This window comes from Coenobita brevimanus, chromosome 93 (genome assembly GCF_032717465.1).
Source record: "Coenobita brevimanus isolate Jiangsu-jjx chromosome 93, ASM3271746v2, whole genome shotgun sequence".
NCBI lineage: Eukaryota > Metazoa > Arthropoda > Malacostraca > Decapoda > Coenobitidae > Coenobita > Coenobita brevimanus.
The window spans coordinates 41,883,222-41,905,504 of record NC_137046.1 but is presented as its reverse complement, the minus strand read 5'-3'; the positions used below and the strand labels follow the sequence as shown (position 1 = coordinate 41,905,504).

The 22,283-nt window shown below is 39.6% G+C and overlaps 1 protein-coding gene across 1 annotated transcript in view; it reads right to left on the bottom strand.

Moving 5' to 3' along the window:
• Positions 1–22,283, bottom strand: part of LOC145412524 (transmembrane protein 19) — a 47,833-nt gene that overhangs the window by 13,527 nt on the left and 12,023 nt on the right. The window contains exon 3 of the mRNA XM_080282417.1: positions 2,462–2,599. Within this exon, the coding sequence (XP_080138543.1) occupies positions 2,462–2,599 (138 nt within the window). The remainder of the gene's footprint in view (positions 1–2,461; positions 2,600–22,283) is intronic.

Below are 22,283 nucleotides of genomic sequence, written 5' to 3'. Positions count from 1 at the left end.
GTTAGAACTGTTATATCACCAGTTATAAGGAAGATAAGGAGGGAAGTAGATAGTGCAAGGAGAAAGCTGAGTGCATATGCATGGTGTCTATGGTGGTGCACATCATCATGCAGGTATTTTGAAGACTGGTGGCTATGATGGGACTTGGCCTGGGGATTTTGGCATACAAAACCTGGATGCAACCAAACTATCTGGATTTGGGCATAGGTTTATGTTACCATCCATAACCTGTTTCATACAAACAGAACCTGGGTACAACAAGGGTCTACTGTATGCAAAAAGCCATGGTGAACACAAATGGCAATAAATTACACAAAATACTGTAAATGTCAATCACTAAACAGAATATCATACCTAGCTTTATACACGATGTGTGTGTGTGTGTGTGTGTGTGTGTGTGTGTGTGTGTACAGTATATATATATATATATATATATATATATATATATGAAGTGCTTGAAAGGTTACAGCAGGGAAGAAAGGTTGCTGGTTCTTTGAAAGCAGTGATAAGAAACAGGGAAGTGAGCATGGATGTGAAAAAGTTACTACATGACAGTATTGTGATACCAACTCTAACGTTTGGAAGTTAAGCTTGGACGTTGTTGGAGGGACACAAGTCAAGAGTGAGAGCAGTGGAAATGAGTTATTTAAGAGGAGCCTGTGGAGTCACATGGAGAGAGAGGCTGACGAATGAGGATATAAAGGAGCGTTGTGGTGTGGATGTGGATGTGATAGGAAGCGTTATGAAGAACACACTGAGGTGGTTTGGCCATGTGGAGAGGATGGAGGGTGAGAGACTGACGAAGAGAGTGTATGTGAGTGAGGTGGAGGGGGGAAGAGGGAGGGGGAGGCCGAGGATGAGATGGAGGGATGGGGTGGAGAGGTATATGAGAGAGGGGGGTGTGAGTTGGGAGCAGGGCAGTGAAATGGCGGGGGACAGGGCGACATGGAGGCGATTTGTTTGTGGCCACCCCAAACGGGATTGAGGCATCTGGCAATAGATAGATAGATAGATATATATATATACACACACACAGGTATACCTGTATATGATATAGCACAGGTATATGACACTTTGTATTCCTGTATCTGCATCTGTGTCTACTTGTCTGAAATGGAAATTTTGTGTGAATTATCATGCAAAAACAGTAAGAAATATCAACAAACTCAAAAAAAAAAAAAAAAAGTTGTTAATGACCCTTCAGTGTATTAAAAAAAAAAAAAAAAAAAAAAAAAAACTCTGCCTCCTAGCTGTACACATAGGGATGTACTAAAAATAAAAACAATAAAATTATAGAAAGCAATCCCGTATGGTAACTTTCAATGCTCCCTATATGAGCAGTAGTGATCCACAGACTCAAAAGGTTACTAAGAAAAATAAAATAATTTTTGCCATCTTTGGCTTTTTGTTTTTTTAAGATTTTGGCAAAGCTAAAGCAAGTTAGAGAGAGGGCATCGTGTGTAAAATACCTATACTGTTGTGCACAGATGATAATGTTATGTTCGGTGAGGAAGAGGAGGAAATGAATGAGTCTCTATGTGTATGCAAGAAGTAAAATTCAAAAATGACTGAAACAAGGAGTAAAGTTATAGTTTCTGAGAGGAATGAAATCACAGAGTGTATAGTCAGGTTAAATTCTCAAAAAAAAGGAAAACATCAACACCTTTAACTACCTTGGAAGTAGGATGAGTAAGGATGGTAGTTTTGTGAATGAACTGCAAGTGAGGGCACATCAGGGATGATGAATTACAGGTACTGCACAGTGAAGGCTGTGACAAGGAATAAGATGAGCATGGCAGTCCTCTGTGTGATCCCCAGAGTATTATATGGAAATAAAGCATGGACTCTGCTAGGACACATGTGAAGAGAGAGAGAGGAGTGAAAATGAGTTACCTGACTGATGCATGTGACGTTACATGGAGAGACAGACTGATAAATTAGAATGTTCTGAGTGCTGTCATGTTAAGTGGATGTGGTGAAAAGTGTTAGGAGTACCCAAAAATTATTTGGCCTTGTGAAGTAAATAAGAGTGGGGCAGATAACTAGAAGAATGTGTGAGTGAGGTGGAGGAGGAGGGGCAGAGACTGATAACTAGGTAGAGAGACATGCATGAAAGAAATTGGTGCATGGTGGAGGAAGGTCCAACTGAAAGCAGAGGACAGGATGACATGAAGGTGGTGTGATATGTTCAAGGTCACCTACTCTGGCATTAAGGCATCTGGATATAGATAGATAGACAGACAGATTAACAGACATGTATGGAAAATAGACATGTTGAAACCAATAATTAAACATAATCAGACTGACAAATAATGACAAACAGACAGGTACCTGTACAAAGGTAGACATTCATGTACTGTACCAGGTACCTGTACAAAGGTAAACATTCATGTACAGTACTGTACCAGTATACTGTGTGGTGTATGCCCATGCAGCTGGGGATGGATATAATTTCCTTTACCTTCCTTAAAATCCTCTTCAAACTTTCTTTTGAGAGCAGAGCGATACTTGGTAGCTCTTGATGCTGATACAAAAAATACAAGCAGGTTGATGAAGAAAGCATAGCTTCCCAGTGTTAACAGAAAGCCCACTATTAAACCTGAAACAAAAGAAAGATGACATGACAGGAGTCTTAAGACAGGCATTTTATGATAAATCTTGTTTGTTACTCTGCCCTTCCATAACCTTTGTTACCTGTGCCAACTAAAATGGATGGTGGTTATGTATTTGCCCATGTCTGTTTATCTGCGTACATCTCAAAAATTTGTTTTCGGAATTCAATGACAGCTTGTGGATAGGTGGGCAGAGGGTCATGGAGTTGATGAAATTTTGAGGTGGATCCAGGTCCACATGCAGGAGTAAGTCATTACTTTTACTTGCATTGGCAGAGGTACTGTATGTGCTTATGTGCTCTCTGAGATTATGTAACAGTGCAGACTAAGACTATAGAATTAACTGGCTATGAAAGACCTTAGAAATATCTGTCTGGTAGAAAAGGGGAATTACGGTAGTAAATCATAAATTTTATTGGCACAAGCAGAGGTTTATGATCCTTGAGTACTTTCTCATTTATTGTTGTTGGTCTTATGGCTCCACGCTCATCTGGATGTGAGCCTGGGGAACTGCAGGGTGAAGCTGCCCTTCTGCAATCTACCATCCTGCTTTGGGGGGAACTTGAGGGAGTAGAGGGATGCTAGAATGCTGGAATATCAATTCTGTACTACTGTGTGAAGGTATACCACTGCAACACATAAATATATAAAACAGCATATCAGTATAAAGTACATACAAATCATTCTCACTATCTAGAATTTCACCATTCTTGTGGCACATACTACATCAATATATATATATATATATATATATATATATATATATATATATATACATCCATCCATCATCCAATCCTACGTTGCCCCATGAGAAGCGTAGGAGCCTGAGGCTAGGCAGTTGGTCTTGACATTTAAGATGAGAGTGACCAGCCTCACTCATCCCTGAGTGGCATTATGTGAGCAATAAACCCCAACCACCCCTTGGATATAAACCCTCACCAGCTCAATCCGACTGGAGCACAATTATTACCCGCTAAACCACCAGGCGCCAAAATTTGGTTATATGGTTACCACCCAGCATAGTAAATGGTTTCCTGGTGTACAGGAAACAATTTGGCTTGTCACTCAGTGTAGAGTCACCCATGGGCAGAAGGAAGAGGAAAGAATGAAGGAATGAAAGACAGAAGAGGGAGTGTAAAGTCACCCGCAGGCAGAAAGATGAGGAAAAAATGAAGGAAAGAAAGACAGAAGACGATGGAAGGAAAGAAAGATGGAGGAGAGGACAGGGCAGACAACCGAGAGTAGCACTACATTAAGTGAGTGGATGGTGAGTGCCCCCACCTACCACAAATATATATATATATATATATATATATATATATATATATATATATATCTCTGTATATATATCTATGTATACTGTATATATCTATCTCTGTATATATATCTATGTATACTGTATATATCTATATCTGTATATATATATATATATATATATATATATATATATATATATATATATATATACATGAGGGAAACCTAGTTGAGGACAATGAAAAAAGAAGCAGGAGAGGAGTGTTGGTGGGACCTGAAGGAGATGGCAAGAGACAAATATGTATTGGTGGAGAGTTCATTGAGGCCCTATGCATCGCATGGGGTGCCACAGGAATTGACATATATATATATATATATATATATATATATATATATATATATATATATATATATATATATATATATATATTTATATATATTTATATATATATATATATATATATATATATATATATATATATATATTTATATATATATATATATTTATATATATATATATAAATATATATATATATATATATATATATATATATATATATATATATATATATATATATATATATATATATATATATAACACACACACACACACACATATATATATATACAGTATATACATATATATATATATATATATATATATATATATATATATATATATATATATATATATACTTCTACAGTATATCTATATCTATTTATCTATACTGTATGTTAAATATATATATATATATATATATATATATATATATATATATATATATATATATATATATATATATATTATATATATATATATATATATATATATATATATATATATATATATATATATATATATATATATACTTCTACAGTATATCTATATCTATTTATCTATACTGTATGTTAAATATATATATATATATATAGTATACTGTATTACATATATAAAACATGGCTTACCATTGTAAGGCTATCACTCTTGTACGACACTAGGCACTTTTAACTTCATGCTATGTCTAACACTGGACACTCTCTACTGTACAGAAGACTAGAGGTCTCAAATAAATGGAAAGACAGACTGAGAAAGAACCTTGCAGCAATAATTGCATACATGATAGACTGACAACACCAAGTAACTCTTGCATTAGACAATCACAAAGAAAAAAAACTGAGAACATGAAGATGGACAGGAGCTGTGTGCTAGCCATAAACGGACATGGCATGCTGGCAAAAAGTTCAGAGAAGTACTCCAAGCACAGTCAACACACCTACGAAGTGGCATTTTGACAACACAAGGAACAGTGTTATGGAAATATGCACTGTGTCATCTACAGGCCCTACAGAGAAAATGCCTTTATGTCAAGACCCTCTCCAGTCAACCCTCATGACCTCCAAGCATACCCTGACCATGTCAAACTGGCCTTAAATGTACCAAGCAGCGTTAATGAGCCAACAGCACCCTATGCTGTAACTAACCTTTGGATTTAAAGGTAGACCACACCATCACCTAGACCATCACTGTACATCAACACCTTCACCTAGACCAGGGCTTCTTTACCTTTTATGTTCATGGCTCCCACCTGAGCCTCATTAATCTCTGTGACCCCCATCATAGCCACTGGTAGTTGGAGAAGCAAGGGTGTAATGTGAATCTAACATCCAAATGATACCTTGTGTTGGGAGAAAATAGTAATTAAATGCACATTGAGTTTCAAGCTGGACACAGTTTAGCAACTAACCTTACATTGCTTGAATATGTCAAGAGTTGCTAGGTTTTGCCACCTCAATGTTTATAACACTAGTTTGTTTTCATGAATATAAAATTTTATTAAATACAAACTGTCTTTTCTGTTGAGATATGTATTGTAAATTATAGTAATTTTCAATATTTATGCAGATGAAATTAGCACCGAGTGAAATATGAGTTATTAATCATATACCTGACGGTTAAAGTTTGGGTGGCCCCTTAGAAACTTACTGTTGTCCCCTAATGTTCCATTTTTTCCCATGTGGCACTCTAGAAATATGGCATGGCCCCCTGGGGGGTCCATATGATCCAAGATGAGAACCAATGACCTATGAGAAGACCATCACCTCACTCATCATCACCACCTTGACCATCACCCACACCCAGAGTTGTAATGTAATGAAGTAATTACTTGAGTACTAGTACTTAAGTAACTTTTGTGTGTATCTACTTTCTAAAAAGTAGAGATGTTTATCATTACTTTTACCTTAAGAATGGTTTTCAAATATTTCTATTATAATTGACAAATCAGCTGAAAAATACGCCTCATAAGTAATTTCCCTAAAGGGATTTGACTGTGGCCACTGTTAGTGACAGAACATGAACCAGTGCAAGCATGGATGCCGACCAATCACTGTCAACTCTTCATATCTGAAACACTCTTGTGTTTTCTTTTACATGTTTTTGTCTCAGCTCCAGATGCTTCCTTCCTGTTACACAAGCTGCACCTAAAGACAGAGTGAAGTAAGATTAGAAAAGCAAGTAAAGAAAAAGGGGCCATGGAGGGATAACTTATAACAGCATCCCCAGTGATATGGGCCACACACTCATTCACTCACTATTCAAGCCCCCAGAATTCTGACTCAGGCATGATCATCTGGTAATATATATATATTTTTTATGTTTCCCATTATCTATGAGACAAAAGTTAACCAACAACTACCAGTTTAAAAAGGGGGTGGCAAACCCATGATATGTACTTCCTCATACATATTCATCCAACCATCTCAATCTCCTGTCAGTTCTTTAACCTCAGCTTCTATACCTTGCTTCCTCACACACTCATTAATCATATCTATTCACTTTCTTCTCACCTACTATACCTCCTCCCATCTTCAAACTCACTCACAAACACAAATTTTCACCACCCTTGAGGGGAAGATGGTGGGCAAGGGAGGGGGAGGATGGGAAGATAATGAAGAGAAGAATTGGAAGAGGGGAAGATGAATGGGATAGTTGATGATGATGATGATGTGGAGAGGAAGGTAATGGAGAGGGAAGATAATAGGGTGAAGATGACTGGAGGGAAGATGGTAATAGGGAGGAAATATGATGATGATGATGATGATGATGATGGTAACAGGGAAGGATGATGATGATATAGCACTGAAGCACACACTGTTCAACTCTAGTGTCAGCAGAAGTCCTTACTCCACATCTTTCACGAATCACATTACTTCTTCTCTCTCCAATGCTTCTCAATAATCCCAGATCCACTCATCTGACTCCTGACTTCATTCTCCTGTCACACCAAAGTCGTACAACCTCTTTCTTCTACTACTGGACCAACATTAGTGACAGCAATGGCAGCAGCAATAGTAATACACGTGTAGTAGTAATAGTAGTAGGAGCAGTAGCAGTAGAAAAAAAAAGTAACAGTAATAGTAGTAGAAAAAAAGTTAACAGTAGTCATACTAGTAGTAGTAGGAAAAAGTAGTAGTAGTAGTAGCAGTAGTTGTTGTTGTTGTAGTAGTAGTAGTAGTAGTTCTAGTAGCAGCAGCAGCAGTAGTAGTAGTAGTAGTTCTTTTAGTAGTAGTAGTTGTAGTAGTGAAAAAAATAATAGCAGCAGCAGTAGCAGTAGTGGTAGTAGTTACCCCAGGTTCATCTGAAGTGTTAAGTAACTCAGTGGACTACTGGCTGAAGAGGCCCTTCTATGGCTGTCCACCATCCCCCTTTCAAGGGACAGGGTGGGAGTTACAGACCACTTACAACTAGACATCTGTCTGGCTATATCGGTGTCACCACATGAAGGCATCCCTCTCCAGCACCCATATGGATGCTAGAACACCATTATGCAAGCCACATATAATCATCCCTCTCCAGCACCACTTCCATCATGACAAAAAACTTTGAACAGCATTCAGCAGCTTTCCAGCCAGACCATAAATATACTAAACCTTTCCAAATATTTCTTGCATTACCCAGTCATACTATTATCCTGACCCATAACTGCCCTAAATACCTTAGTCCTTTTCACATGCTTTCTCCAATATGTCTGATGCAAATACTTGATCATCATATTCCCTACCACTACTAAATCTACCCTGTTAGACAATCACTAAACATTTCGTGCATCCCCTTTCTTCTCTGTGATTATTCTTCCATATAACTTTTCTATACCACTTGACAGCCTTACATCAAGATAAATTTTACACTCAATTCTATCACCTTTATTTTTATACAGATCATACACAATCACAGCCTTCTTTCACTCTATCAGTATAATTCCATTCAATGAAAAAATATTTCATTGCCTATCTCCACCATATATAATAATCTCTGCATAAAACTCATCAACACCTGTTGGCTTCTTATTCTTCAACCGTTTAAGAGCAGTCTTCTGGCAGTGTCACATTCCTGGCACCAGATAATGAACTAGCATATAGAATGGATGTGACTAAGACCTATAAAATACTTTTTACTTTCAGTACTTCGGTACTTTACAAACAAGACACAACACTTTATTGCTCTCACTTGAGTATATTTATGATCCTTTTACTTACACCTGAGCAAAATTTTCTAAATGAAATAATACTTTAACTTATATATTTGAGTACTTTTAACAACTCTGCTCACATCACACCATCAACCAACATCATCACAGCAGACCACACTATCACCAAGCCCTTTTACCCCACACCATCACCCAGACTACATCGGCTACATCATGTCCCCAACCATCACCCCACTCCACCACCAGTACCTACACTATCACCCCTCTCCATCACCATTATCTATTTTGCCACACAATTGGCATATCAAGTCCAGGTTTGCATGGAGAACTCTGTTTTGGTTATGCCTCTGTTTCTGTGCTCTTCTCAGGCCAGGTTCTGAGCTTCTTCAAAATTAATGGCTCCTCTGTTCCTCTGTTTTCTGTTGAAGGCATTGGTTTCAAGATCTACTGGTATGATGTTGCATTCCTTCAGATTTGTCCTTATATGCTCTTTTTATGTCTTCTGTCCCCCCAGGTTGCGGAATGCGGCAAGGAGTTGGCCATACATAACCTGGCGGGGAAGGGGATGCTCAGGCATGCGGAACACGTGTCTGACCTATCGTAGTTGCTTTTTTTAGCCAGCATGGTTTTTATGCTGGCTGACTTTGCCCAGTGGAGTAGTCAGTGAGGGACTTTATCCTCCCATGTGAATCCTAGGATGTGCTGTAAGCATCGGATGTGAAACAACTCAAGCTGTTTGATGTGACGCTGATAAGCAGTCCATGATTCAGAACTGTACAAGAGGTGTGAATTAAGTATTGAGGCCTCCTCCACGGCCCTCGGTTCTGTCTCTGTGGATATATAAGCAGTTTCTGATGCCTGGAGTCTGCTGTGTGCATGTGAATTTTGTTTCTTCTGAGAGTGCAATGAGTATGTTATGGTCATGGCGAAATCTTAAATTTCCTGACATTGAAGGAATGGAGGCCATCAGTGTTTAACCGTTGCAAGTTTATGCATGTTTGAGGCAAAGGCCACCTGGTATGGATCTGTGTTGTAGGTGTAGTGCTTGTGCACAGGGGCTGAGTTGTGGTGGCTGTGGCTGCCTAAGTGGGTGGAAGGGGATGCAGGCTGTGTTTTGTGTGACAGGAGTGTCTGTGGTTGTGCTGCACCTGTCACGCACCCACGTACTGTGGTGTTGTCTGGCATTTGTCAGAGTAGACTATGTGGTGTGGATCCACCTTTGGCAAGAAGTGCACTGCACACATCCACATATTCCTCTTGTGCTTGTGATGTGTTGGATGCAAACCAAGTACAGTATGTATACAGTACAGTATATTGTTTGTGGCCAGGGAACACTTTTGATATCTTCAGTAAGTGTGTGGAGTAAGGAAATAAATCCCGGAGGCATCTTCCCCATATGAAAAATGGTGCAAGGAGAAGCTGCCTCCATGCAAAAGATGACACCTCACCTGGCTGAACAGGGGTTCTCCTTGTTGGACACTGGGGTAGTGATGGAGGTGTAGCTCCCAAGTTGAAACTGCAGTTGCAGTTACTCCTCCTTGCCTGAGGTGCACAGCACCACCTCAGGCAGGCTTCCCTCCAACACCATAAAAATTGAAGTAAATGTGCAAACAAAATGATGACATGACCGATAACCTGGTTACCTTATAAACAAACTGACTGCATTTTCCCAGTTCAAAGCTCTGCTTACCTTCACTGATAGTTATCCTTAGCATTACCAATGTAATACAACTATGGATGACAATTTATATTTTTTAAGCTTTAACCCGTGGACCGCGACATACCTCATGTGGGGGTCTCTCAAAGCTGCGACATACCTCTTATGAGCGAGATTTTCAACAATGCATCAGAAATGTTCTACAAGGATCAGCGAAACACAAAATTTATTGGGTATTAGGGTAACTGGTAGCTTTCATACCCACCCCCTATCTTGAGCCCAGTTGCTAAGTTGCACCAGCAACAATGACCCAAAAGTAACGCATTTTCCGCAGTATCATCACCCCAGAAAAGGCAGTCGTGGGTCAAAATTGTTTAGAATAACATAAAATCAAATGTAAGGTCAATGGGAGGTAATGGAACAGAAGTACTGTTGGGTGGTAAATAATGGATGTAAAAGTAGCGCCCTATGCTCATATTGCAGCTTGCGGAGCGAGCTGGCAACCTACCTGGTGAGCAGGGAGACTGGCAAAAGTCTATTTACAGCCTGTCTTGTCTGCCTCAATATTCATCACACGCTCTCTCTCTCTCTCTCTCTGAAAAGCATAGTTTTCATGTTCCTCCAGAAATGCAATTGATGACAATTATTTCTCCAAAACTTCGCTGATTTCAATTTTAAAAAATTCTGTGGAGAGCTGCACAATGCAATTTCCTAGCCATTGATACATATCTCACAGAAATCTGTAAGAGTAACCAAAATTGCCATTTTGCCGCACCATGGGGGATGTCAACACGACCCCTTGTCGCAGCCCACGAGTTAACCCCTGGAGCTCTAGGAAGGACTAATTTATTTCCCCAGGAGATGGAGTAGAATCAAACTCTTCAAACACCACCTTTAGCTTTATGAAATGGTAGCATATAATACACTGACCATGAACATGTACTTACCTTTAACATGCAAATACCTACCTATTACAGGATGCTTAGGTGCTTCTACCTAAATTGGCAGAGTAAGAAGCATGCAATAATTCTGCTATATAACCTAAATTAGTGCAAAAAAATTTCATGAGAATCACCAAGCAGCTCAAATAACTTACATATTTTCAAGTGGTACTAGTTCAAATGAAACAATAAAATATAACATTTTGTGTTGTGTATTTATTATGTCAGGCTGATACTACATTGCAAATATAACCTACATTAGTGCATGATAATTTCAAGAAAACCATCTTAACATCACATATAACGTACTTCAAACTTTCAATTGGTACCATTCAAATGAAACAATATAACATTTTGTGTTGCATACTTAATAGATCATGCTTCCTCTTACTACAACAATAAATCGTTTTTGTGTTCATAGACTACCTTGAAAATTACATTTAACACAGTAAACCTTCCCTATACTGGATCAACTCGGGGGAAGCCTGATCTGATAAAGCCGATAATGTGGTAAGTCCAATGGTTCCCCCTCCCTGACATGGGATTTCAAGCACATAATTGAAAATAAATGAATGAAATAGCATATTCTGGTACTAAAAGTGAAAATTATACAGTACCCATTTTACACTTACCTGCCCCATAATTTCACACCCTTGTCATAGCTTTTCTTCACGACCAGCAAAAAAAAAAAAAAAAAAAAAAAAAAAAAAAAAAAAGTGCAGCCAGCACTGGTAACTGCATTCTGAGTTACCCCACATGAGGGAAGCAAACAGGTTTGATCCAATAGGCCAGCGTCCTATGCCCTATGTAATGAGTAGCCCACGTGGTTTTTCCCACTTAACCCTCTGGCTGCATGAGGCGGCTGTGGTCACCCTGCTAATTATTCTTCACGACACGTAAGGAGACTACGGTCCACAACCAACAAAAATTTTTTCCATGTACCGCGTAAGATGACTGCATTCCTTTGAATATGAGCTGTGCGTCAACCTAGGATATTCTGTCATCTGTTGGAGAAAAGAGTAACTAAGCCTGAAGAGAATGGGCGGGACCACAGCTGTCGAGATGCAAAATTAGGCAATAGTAAAAATTTATTTTTTTTCGCAATTTGTCAGAAAGTGACAATTTTCTCATAAAAAGGTGCATTTTTTACCATTACCACAGTAAAAATTGGAAACTTCATGGTAATTTCCTATTAGAAAAGTAGGAACAAAGTTATGGCTAATCAGCACTCATTTTTTAAGGACTTAGGCGATGTCCAGGGGAATGGCCTAGAAATCCAAGGTCGCAGTCAAAGAGTTAAAAGGATGGCATCTGGTATGTAAGGTCATAAGAAAAAGTATCATTACCCCAGCAATGTTTGATGCGAAACAAGCGTTAGCTGGGCTATGTGGGCCGGCCCTTGCTGTTCGCCCCTCCCCTATCTAGTGTTGCCATATCACACTCCCATTACAAGGGTTGGAATAATGAGCAAGAATGAGCCATATGGCAGGGAAATATATAGGACATGTTTGCATTACCTTGAGCGCCCCGCCAGGGATTAATAATGAAACTTGGCAGGTTTACTATTTTCCTAATATTCAACACTTATTATCTATGGAATACAACAAATACATAATTTTGAAGGGTATTAAATCTATAGGCATCGACTGTACTTTTTTTTTCTTTTTCTTTTTTAATCACAGTCTAGTAGGGGTGCACAGGTTCATTTGTTTGTTTTAGATGGGTGGTTAAATGCTTCAGATGGATGCTTCAAACATCTAGAGGCTGTTTTGGAAGCAGGGGGTGGGTATACAAAATATAAAAGCAATGAGACTGAACATGTATTATCATTTTCCTTCTATTTAACATTATATGTAGAAAGCAATACATATCATTATTACACTGAAATTTACTAACTTGGCTTGTATTGGCTGAAGTACTATCAAACATCTGGCATGGGTGCACATACTCATTGCCCATCTGAATGTGTGTTGCCGACTTCAGACCATTCAGTTATATTTTTATTTAATGAATTAGGTGCCGGACAATAAAGCGCATTGTCTCTATGCACAGAGGCCAAACGATCTAATTAGTTTTTATTACCTCTAGCACAAATTCTAATAACTGCGTCTCACATAACTGACACTGACGGGTTTGGGGTACAAACGTTCCTGTCCCATCATTCCACAACACTTCGTCGTTGTGTCACGCATAGCTCTGGAGGGTAACAATAGTTTTTCTTATAACTGTGCAATGGTTTGTCTGGGGACCTCAAAGAGTTCATGAAATCCAGTATCTGGTCTAGTGGGGTGCAGTAAAGCAAGGCTTTACTGCACTTACAAAATTATCAAAAACTTTTGCAATTAATTTCATTTTACTTTTTCTCATGTATTTCATATACCATTGTCCTCTATGATGCAATATATCAGCATAGACCTTTAAGGAGACACACAATTACCTCCCTGAACATAATAGATCACTGAGTGATAACTGAAGACAAATGAAAACCAAAAAGCAGGCCTACAGCAGATTTTACACACCAAAACTTGTCAAAGTGGTTTCAATTTGTGAAACCAAACTTCAAGCAGTACAGTGCATATACCCTACCCAAGCACAAATTTTGGTTGCTGCTGCTGTAGCAAATATGTGGCACACAAATCTGAGGGGTTAAAAGAAGTGATGTGTGTCAATGGCGTCCTGGGACCTGATGCTCTAACTTCAGGTGGTGATTCTAGGGCTGACTTTGTGGGAAAAAAAAAAAAAAAAATTATATATATATATATATATATATATATATACAGGTCCAGCTCTTAACCTTTATGGAGTTACAGTTACTGATAAATCTATGGGCAAAATTGGACTCTCTTATAATTCACTGATAAAGTCATCAATAACTGTACCTACATCATGGATGAGAACTGAACCAATGCTGATGTAGTATTTTTCACTCAATCTGGAGTAGATTCACTCCCTGAAGTTAGTACATTAAGTTCCAGGAAACTCTAGTATGCTGCATATGATTTTTCAATTTACCGAAAAGCACTTCGCATCAGGAATCTACAGCACAAAACTATGGCACATCAATGTAAAAATTATCTGAAAACTTCTCACATTCTCTACAACTGAATGTGACCAAAAATTAAACTGGACAGACATGTAGGATGGGTCTCTCTCAGGTTATTAAAGTTGAACTTGGATGATACACACACAATCAGGAACTCAGGTTATGAAAAAGCTCCAATGATGACAGCTTACTTTATTAGAAGAGGTTCATCCTAATCTTTGGATGCTTAGTTGCTTTCTGCCTCTCTCTAATTTGATCTGGAGAGATGTAAAGGGGGAATCACATATAACCATTGCCACCACATTGCACTGAGTGAACCTACTCTCTGATCTGTACACATGATGGTCTTCTCAGTATTCTCTTCCTTACTCTGCACTTTTGAAATCTGAGGCTGTCAGCACTAGATAGTACAGTCAAGCCAGTAGCTAAATCATCATAACATACTGGCAGCAGAGTCATTGCACTACACAACAGCTACATTATCACTCACTCACACACACACACACACACACACACACACACACACACACACACACACACACACACACACACACACACACACACACACACACACACACACACACATTTTTGTACAAAGGATGAGGTAGTTGATCTCCCTGTGCCACAGTTTATGGGTTAATTGTGTGAAAATTTTAAGGAAATGAAGCCACCATGAGGTTAACCCTTTAACCGCGGGTGTCATTCCAGAATGACGTTGCAAAAACTGGACCAAACCGCGGGTGTCATTCTCGAATGTTTGTGAATATTCTCAATACCCCGCGTTTTTTCCGTGCGCCAATTGTTTCAAAGGAGAATAGCTATTAAGTTCTTTCACTCCAGCCGACCCCCACCTCCCTCTTCCCCCCCCTGGGGCCCCACCTCCCACCCCCTGGGCCCCCCACCCCACCCCGGACCAAACACGCATCAGTATCTGTCCAGCTGTGTGAGTGACAACACTGCTGATGTGATAGTGAAGTGCAGGCAATTACAGTGCCTTTTACCTGCCTTAGTGAACACAGAGTGGGTGTTTATCGTATGTGCAGTGTTCATATATGTTTATAGTATTATTATCAGAATGAGGTTGGCATTTGGTAATGGTGTGTGAGCGAAAAATAGTGATTACAACACCGCTGATATGGCGGTGAAGTGCGGGCAATTACAGTGCCTTTTACCTGTCTCAGTGAACACAGAGTGGGCGTTTATCGTATGTGCAGTGTTCATATATGTTTATAGTATTATTATCAGAATGAGGTTGGCATTTGGTAATGGTGTGTGAGCGAAAAATAGTGATTACAACACCGCTGATGTGGCAGTGAAGTGCGGGTAATTACAGTGCCTTTTACCTGCCTCAGTGAACACAGAGTGGGTGTTTATCGTATGTGCAGTGTTTATATATGTTTACAGTATTATTATCAGAATGAGGATGGCATTTGGTAATGGTGTATGAGCGAAGGTAATGGTGTGTGAGCGAAAAATAGTGATTTTACACCCCTCACTTCTAACGGCACTGCCCGTCCTGTGAAAGTCAACAAAGTCATGAAACCTACATCAATGGAAAGCTGAAGGTTAGTACTTTCTATTGGTACCTTATTTTTTTCTCTAGCTTTATTCTGCGCAGAGTTATTAAGGTTTAAAGGTTTGTTTACATTTGGCTGAAACCCCCGCGGGAGAGGACAGTCAGACCAAAACAATACTCGCGGTTAAAGGGTTAATACAGTAATCCCTCATTTATCCGGACATACGGTAATACAGCCAAATGCATGTCTGGGTAGTGGCAACATCCGGATAATGAACATTATTCCCCTACCATACCCAGACTCTACCTATACCCAACCTCCAACCTATACCTAACCTATTTGTACAGTACCTATGCTTATTTGGCAGTGTTTTCTGATCATTCTGGCAAATTTAGACATCAAAACACACAAAAGGAGTTTCCAAAGTAATGCTAAACGCTAAGAAAACCATGAAGAAAAACCACTGAAAACCAGAAACACCCTACCTATATACCACTGTAAGTACAGTATCCCTCCTTATTTTGGCAGTGTTTTCCAGTCATTCTGCCATATTCTGACATCAAAACATGCATAGGATTATCCAAAATAATTTTCAACACCAAGAAAACCATGCAATGAAAACACTGAAAACCAAAAAACACCCTACCTATACACTACTGTACTGTATGTACGGTACCCCTCCTAATTTTGGCAGTGTTTTCAGGTCAATCTGCCATATTTAGAAATCAAGACACACAAAGGAATATCCAAAGTACTGCTAAACACCAAGAAAACCATGAAAACAACACTGAAAACCAAAAAACACCCTACCTATACACTACTGGATGTACAGTAGCCCTCCTGATTTTGGCACTGTTTTCAGGTCAATCTGCCATAATTAGACATCAAAGCACATATAGGAATATCCAGAGTAATGCTAAACACCAAGAAATCCATGAAAAGAAAAAATGAAAACCAAAAAACACCCAGCTTATACACTACTGTATGTACAGTACCCCTCTCAATTTTGGCTCTGTTTTTCGGTCATTCTGCCACACTGAGACATCAAAACACATATAGGATTATCCATATTAATGCTAACTCTCAAGAAAGAAAGCATAACCAAAAAAAATCCACAAAAAACCTGAAGACAGTTTAATAATCAGTTATCTGTGACAAGTGATTGCTCCTGGGGCTCAAAAAATATTTCAAGCCCAAATATGCCACCGGAAATTGGTTATATTGGCATAAATGGTACACCATCATCTTTGCTGGTGTTTATACTATAAAATAAGCTAATAAAAACATATAAAACTGATAAGTACAGAAATGCAGTGAGAATTAAGTGTTCAGGAGTAAAACTTACCTTCAAATAACTTTCCACCATCCCAGTGCAAAATTCTGCCAGCTCCTTCCAAAAGTTAAGCATATGTCTAGATGCAGAATTTCATGAGCTTTCTCATGGATTTTGTGGAATTTCAATAGGACCAACAATAGTTGAATAAACAAAACTATGAAAACCCATGATTCAGTGTTATCACCATGGAGGAAGGTAGGGACTGAGGGAGTGAGGGGGGGAGCCGGGAGGGTATGGAGGAGGGACGGGAGAGGGGAAGAAGCGAGGCTGTGGGTAGGATTCTCCCCCTTCTGTCAACAGGCATATGGGAACTTTTACCGTACATTTACTCATGGCTTGCAGTCTGTTAGACGCCGAGTGGCCAGGCGGAAACACAACTTACAGTGATCAGGGGACTTTTGACATTCAGCAGAGAGGCAGACGGCCGTTGTCATCAAACATGCATTATGGTTTGTGGTTCGTGTTCAGTAGTGGTGGCGGATGGGAAAGACTTAGCCCGGTGGCTGCTGGACGTTCAGTAAAGAGGTGGACGGCCGCTGTCGCTGAACATGTACTTGTGGCTTGTGGTCTGTGTTCGATGGTGGTGGCGGTTGGGAAAGACAGCCCAGTGGCCACGTAACACTGGAAATTCGGTGGGGATGTGTACGGACATTTTGACACTGTCAGCGGGTTACAGTTGTATTACTCAGTTGCTGGAGGTTCACTGGGAGAGATCAGACTAGCACGCAGCTTTGACCATTCAGTACGGGGGCAGACGGGTATTTTAGCTCTGGTTGTGGGTTACAGACTACTTCCCATTCACGGCTCGAGCCCAGCGGCCACAATACCGAATGTCTGAACATGTTGGCTGGCCGGCCGAAGTTCTCGGGGACTTTTACGTAGAGATACTAGCAAGTAAATTCAGATAATGGTTTAACAGAACCAAGGTCCAGCATCCAGATGAAGAACACATCCAGATACTGAGCATCCGGATAAATCATGGACTACTGTATTACTTTCTATAGTCATCAGTTGTATGAAAAGACCATGGAAATCTATGCAATAGTTGCATGAGTTACGTTAGAGCAGCCAATCCAGAACCTCTGTACTAACAAGGGATGGTTGAACCAAACAGTCAAGCAGCAGGGGGCTGCACCATGGCTGACACTGATAAAGCCTCCTCTACTGCCACCAAAGCTGCTGGTGACTTACTTTCTGCAGAAGCTGAAAAAAGTTATAGAGGACGGTGGCTACAAAACAGCCCAAATCTTCAATATGATTGAGAATGCCTACCTTTCTTTACCTTTCTAACAAAGGAAGAAAGGCAGACACCACACTTCAATCCAATCAAGGAGTGCACCATCAATGCAAGCAAGGTGTGCACCACCATCTTGATATGGGATGATGCAACTGGTGAATGATGTACAAGCTTCAAATATTTTTCATCCACTAGCTCAACCATTCCTGGTTACTGGCTGCTGTGAGCCTAGAACTGCTGGCCAGAGTGGGATCATTATTCAAGGAGGTGTGCCACTGACAAGATCATAATTCAATGGATTTAAGACATGTCTGTGCCCAGAGCTGAGGTTTTCATTTTCGTTCTCATTTTCATTTAAAAAGGCTCAAACACGCTTGCATCCGTCGGCCTTGGTCACCTAATGACGGCTCTCCATGCTACTCTATCTCTAACCCTCTCAGCAGTATGTGTATTTACCTAGTTGTGATTTACAGGAAATGAGCTATGCTCGTGGGGTCCCATCTCTTTTTCTCAATGTCAAATTTTGCTTTGAAGTCATTTAAGTTTTTACACTGGGCGGTCTCTTTGTCCAGGCTATTCCACAGGTCCATGGATCTATATGGAAAACTATATTTCTTGATATCCTTCAAGAAACTTGGCTTTTTCAGTTCTATTCCGTGTTCTCTTGTTACTATTCCATCCCATACAAAATCTTTTCTGTCAATTTCATCTATTCCTATCATGGCCCTGAACACTGCAATCATGTCGCCCCTCTCTCCTTTCTTTTAAGGAAGGCAGATCCAGCTTTTCCAGCCGCTCTCTGTACAACAGATTTGCCAGGCTAGGGACCACCTTGGCTGCTGTTCTTTGTATTCTCTCAATCTTATTTATATCTTTCTTTTTGTGTGGGGACCACACAACTTGGGGCGGATCATTGCCACTACCAAGTTTTTCATCATCTCCTCATCCATGTAATGAACTGCTACTCTTACGTTAGCCAAGAGATTACACAGCTCTCTAACTGTCTTGTTAATGAGTTTTTCAGGTGACAAACTATCTTGGACCAGCACTCCCAAATCTTTCTCTTCTTTCGCTTTTGTGATTGGTTCATTACTCATCAATTAATTCAGTGATGGCCTCTTGGTACTTTTACCCATTTCCAATATTTTAAATTTTTTGCGTTAAATTTCATTTCCCACATCCGGCTCCAATCATAAATCCAATCCAGGTCCTTCTGCAGCATATTACAGTCTTCCTCAACCTCTACTCTCCTCAAGATTTTTGCATCATCAGCAAACAGACTTGCATAACTGTTCATTTCATCTACCATATCGCTTAAGTAAATCAGGAACATTACTGGAGCTAACACAGAGCCCTGTGGGACTCCACTTGTTACTTCCCTCCTCCCAGACATCCTGTCTTTTCATCACAGTCCTCATTTGTCTGTCTCTCAAAAAGTCTCTCATCCATGCCAGGAGGTTTCTCTTAAGTCCTCCTATGTGCTCCAATTTCCACATTAGTCACTTGTGGGGTACTTGTCAAAGGCTTTCTCCAAATCTAAATACACACAGTCTACCCAACTGTCTCTCTCCTGTAGCACGTCAGTCGCTCTTGAATAAAAGCTCAACAAGTTAAACACACAACTTTCCACTTCTGAATCCAAACTGACTTTCAGCCAAAATGTTCATCTCCTCCAGATATTTTATCCTTGTCTATCAGGATTCTCTTGCACAATTCTGCGACTATGCTGGTCAGGGACACTGGTCTATAATTCGGGGTTCTTCCTTGTTTCCTCCTTTATGAACTGGCACCACATTGACCCTCTTCCATTCCAGAGGTTTTTCCCTTCTTCCAAAGAATGCACAATTAAACTGTGAATCTTATCCGCCAGGTGTTCTCTGAATTCTTTCAGTACCCAATTAGAGATTCTGTCAGGTCCTAGGGCTTTCCTCACATCTTGAGTTTCCAGTAATTTATACACTTCCTGCACTTACCTTTTATATCTTTTATCACCACATTTTGAGTCACTCCCTCCCCCTCCACAAAATCCCTTTCTTTAGAGAAGACAGATTGGAAACATCTGTTCATTATTTCAGCTCGCATTGCAGCATCTTTATAGACCTCTCCTTCTAATTTCATTTTGGTGATTCCTTTCTTCTGTTTCCATTTGCCATTAACAAATCTACAAAACAAGTCAGTTGAACCAATCCTTTTTCCTGTTTTCCCACTTACTCTTGGAACATATTTTCCACTCCCAAATTACAGAGGTCTAGAAAGATATCCCACTTCCTCTGCATCTCTCGTTTCTCTGAATTTCCTTCAATCCGCATTTTCGAAAAATTTCCTCAATCCTGTAAAGTTTGCTTTCTCAAAGTTATATCTTCCCTGCCTATAAAGCTCATCTCTTGGTACAACATTCCCTTTAATCATCTGGAACTCAATGTCCACATGATCACTTTTTCCTATAGGACACAGATACAGGTATTTCAAAGATTCAATTACATCAGGTTCTTTGGTTATCAGTACGGTAAACCTAGTCTTGCTGGTGTGTCATCACCTCTGATGCTTGTCTCCTCTTTGACTCACTGGGTCATTATATTATTCATTGCTATATTTAACAATATAGTGCCCCACAAATCTTCACTGCCTTGTAAGTCCCATTCCTCCCAGTTCACCTCTATACAATTAAAATCACCCACTAGAATTATGGTGTTGCTTTTCTCTGTCACTTCCTGTAGCTATCTAACCATGTCTGACAACATCTGGTATTCATCACCATTCCATGCCCTTGTCTTGGGGGAACATACACTACTGTGATGTCTCTCTTGCCATTCTCTCCAGTTTCTAATTTCATATCTATAACATAAGCCCTACCCTCTCCCAGTTCCACATTATCCACATTTATGTTGTTCTTCACGGCTATCATCACTCCTCCTCCCGTTTTTTCTTTTCTGTCTCTTCTCCACAGTTTGTATTTACCATCTCCCACATGGACATCAGTACCCTCTCTTAACTTCTTCTCTACAAAGCACATAATATCTGGTCCATGTACCCTCAAGAAATTGTTGATTAATAACCTTGTCAATATTAAACCATCAACATTAGTATATGCCACTTTCCAACTTTTTTAGTTGTCCTTTATTCCCTCTTCTCTCCCTCTCTCCGTCGGTCCCGCTTCCTACATTTCTGATTCATAACTCTCCAATGGAACACTGTCTTCTTTTCCTCCGTTCTCTCTGTTTCTCACCTTTGCTTCCTTTATTAGCTCCTCGATTTTAGCTCTTCCTTCCTCATTTGCATCTCTCCTTATCCAAACATTCTTGAAATCCTCTTTGTCTGATAATTTCCATGTTCTGTCAATTATTTCATTTACCATTACCTGAGACTTAAACTTTACTTTAAGTGGCCTCGCCCCCCCTGCCTCGTACTTTCCTAGCCTAAACACTTCTTCAATCTCTTCTTGAACTTCATTGTTACCCTTCATAACTACTGATACTATCTCTTTAGCCTTACTCAGTTCTTCTCTTTCCTTTTCTGATCTGACTGTCATACATTTTTCTTTAACTCCTGAAATTATCATGCATTTTTTCTTGTCTGCCACATCCCTGACTAATGATTCTCTATTTCTTAATACCATAACCCACTTCCTTGTCCACCTTTTCCTTGCTTTGTTGTTCTATAATCACTTTCAAATTTATATTTGCTTCCTACTGAATTTAACTCCAACCCTTGTGTTGCTACTTGATTTCCTTAATGTGTTCATCTTGCATCTTTGATTTTGATTCATGCTCATCTAGCTTACTTTTCATCCTGTCCCTTTCTTCTTCCAACCTCTTATTTTCCCTCTTGAGCTGTTTTATTTCATTTGACGCAGATTCGTTACTCGCTTTTAATTCTGTAACTTGTCTTTCTTGTCCAGCACTGCATGTGCTGATGCTCTCCAACTTGCTGTGCATTACCTTAATCTCTTCCTCCTGTTCTAAGGTCTGTTCCTGCAACTCACTAATTATTAACCATACATTTTTTAACTCCTGGACATTCCTCTCCGCCATTTTCTCCACTCCAGCTACTCTTGTTTGGTTCACTTTAGTAGTTCCTTTACCCTTATCTTCTTCAGAGAAGCCCGCAAATTCACCGCCACCAGATGTCAACAATGAATTATCCCTTTCCGCCATAATGCAACCTACGAAAACTTTACATTTCCATTGTGTCTTGTACTC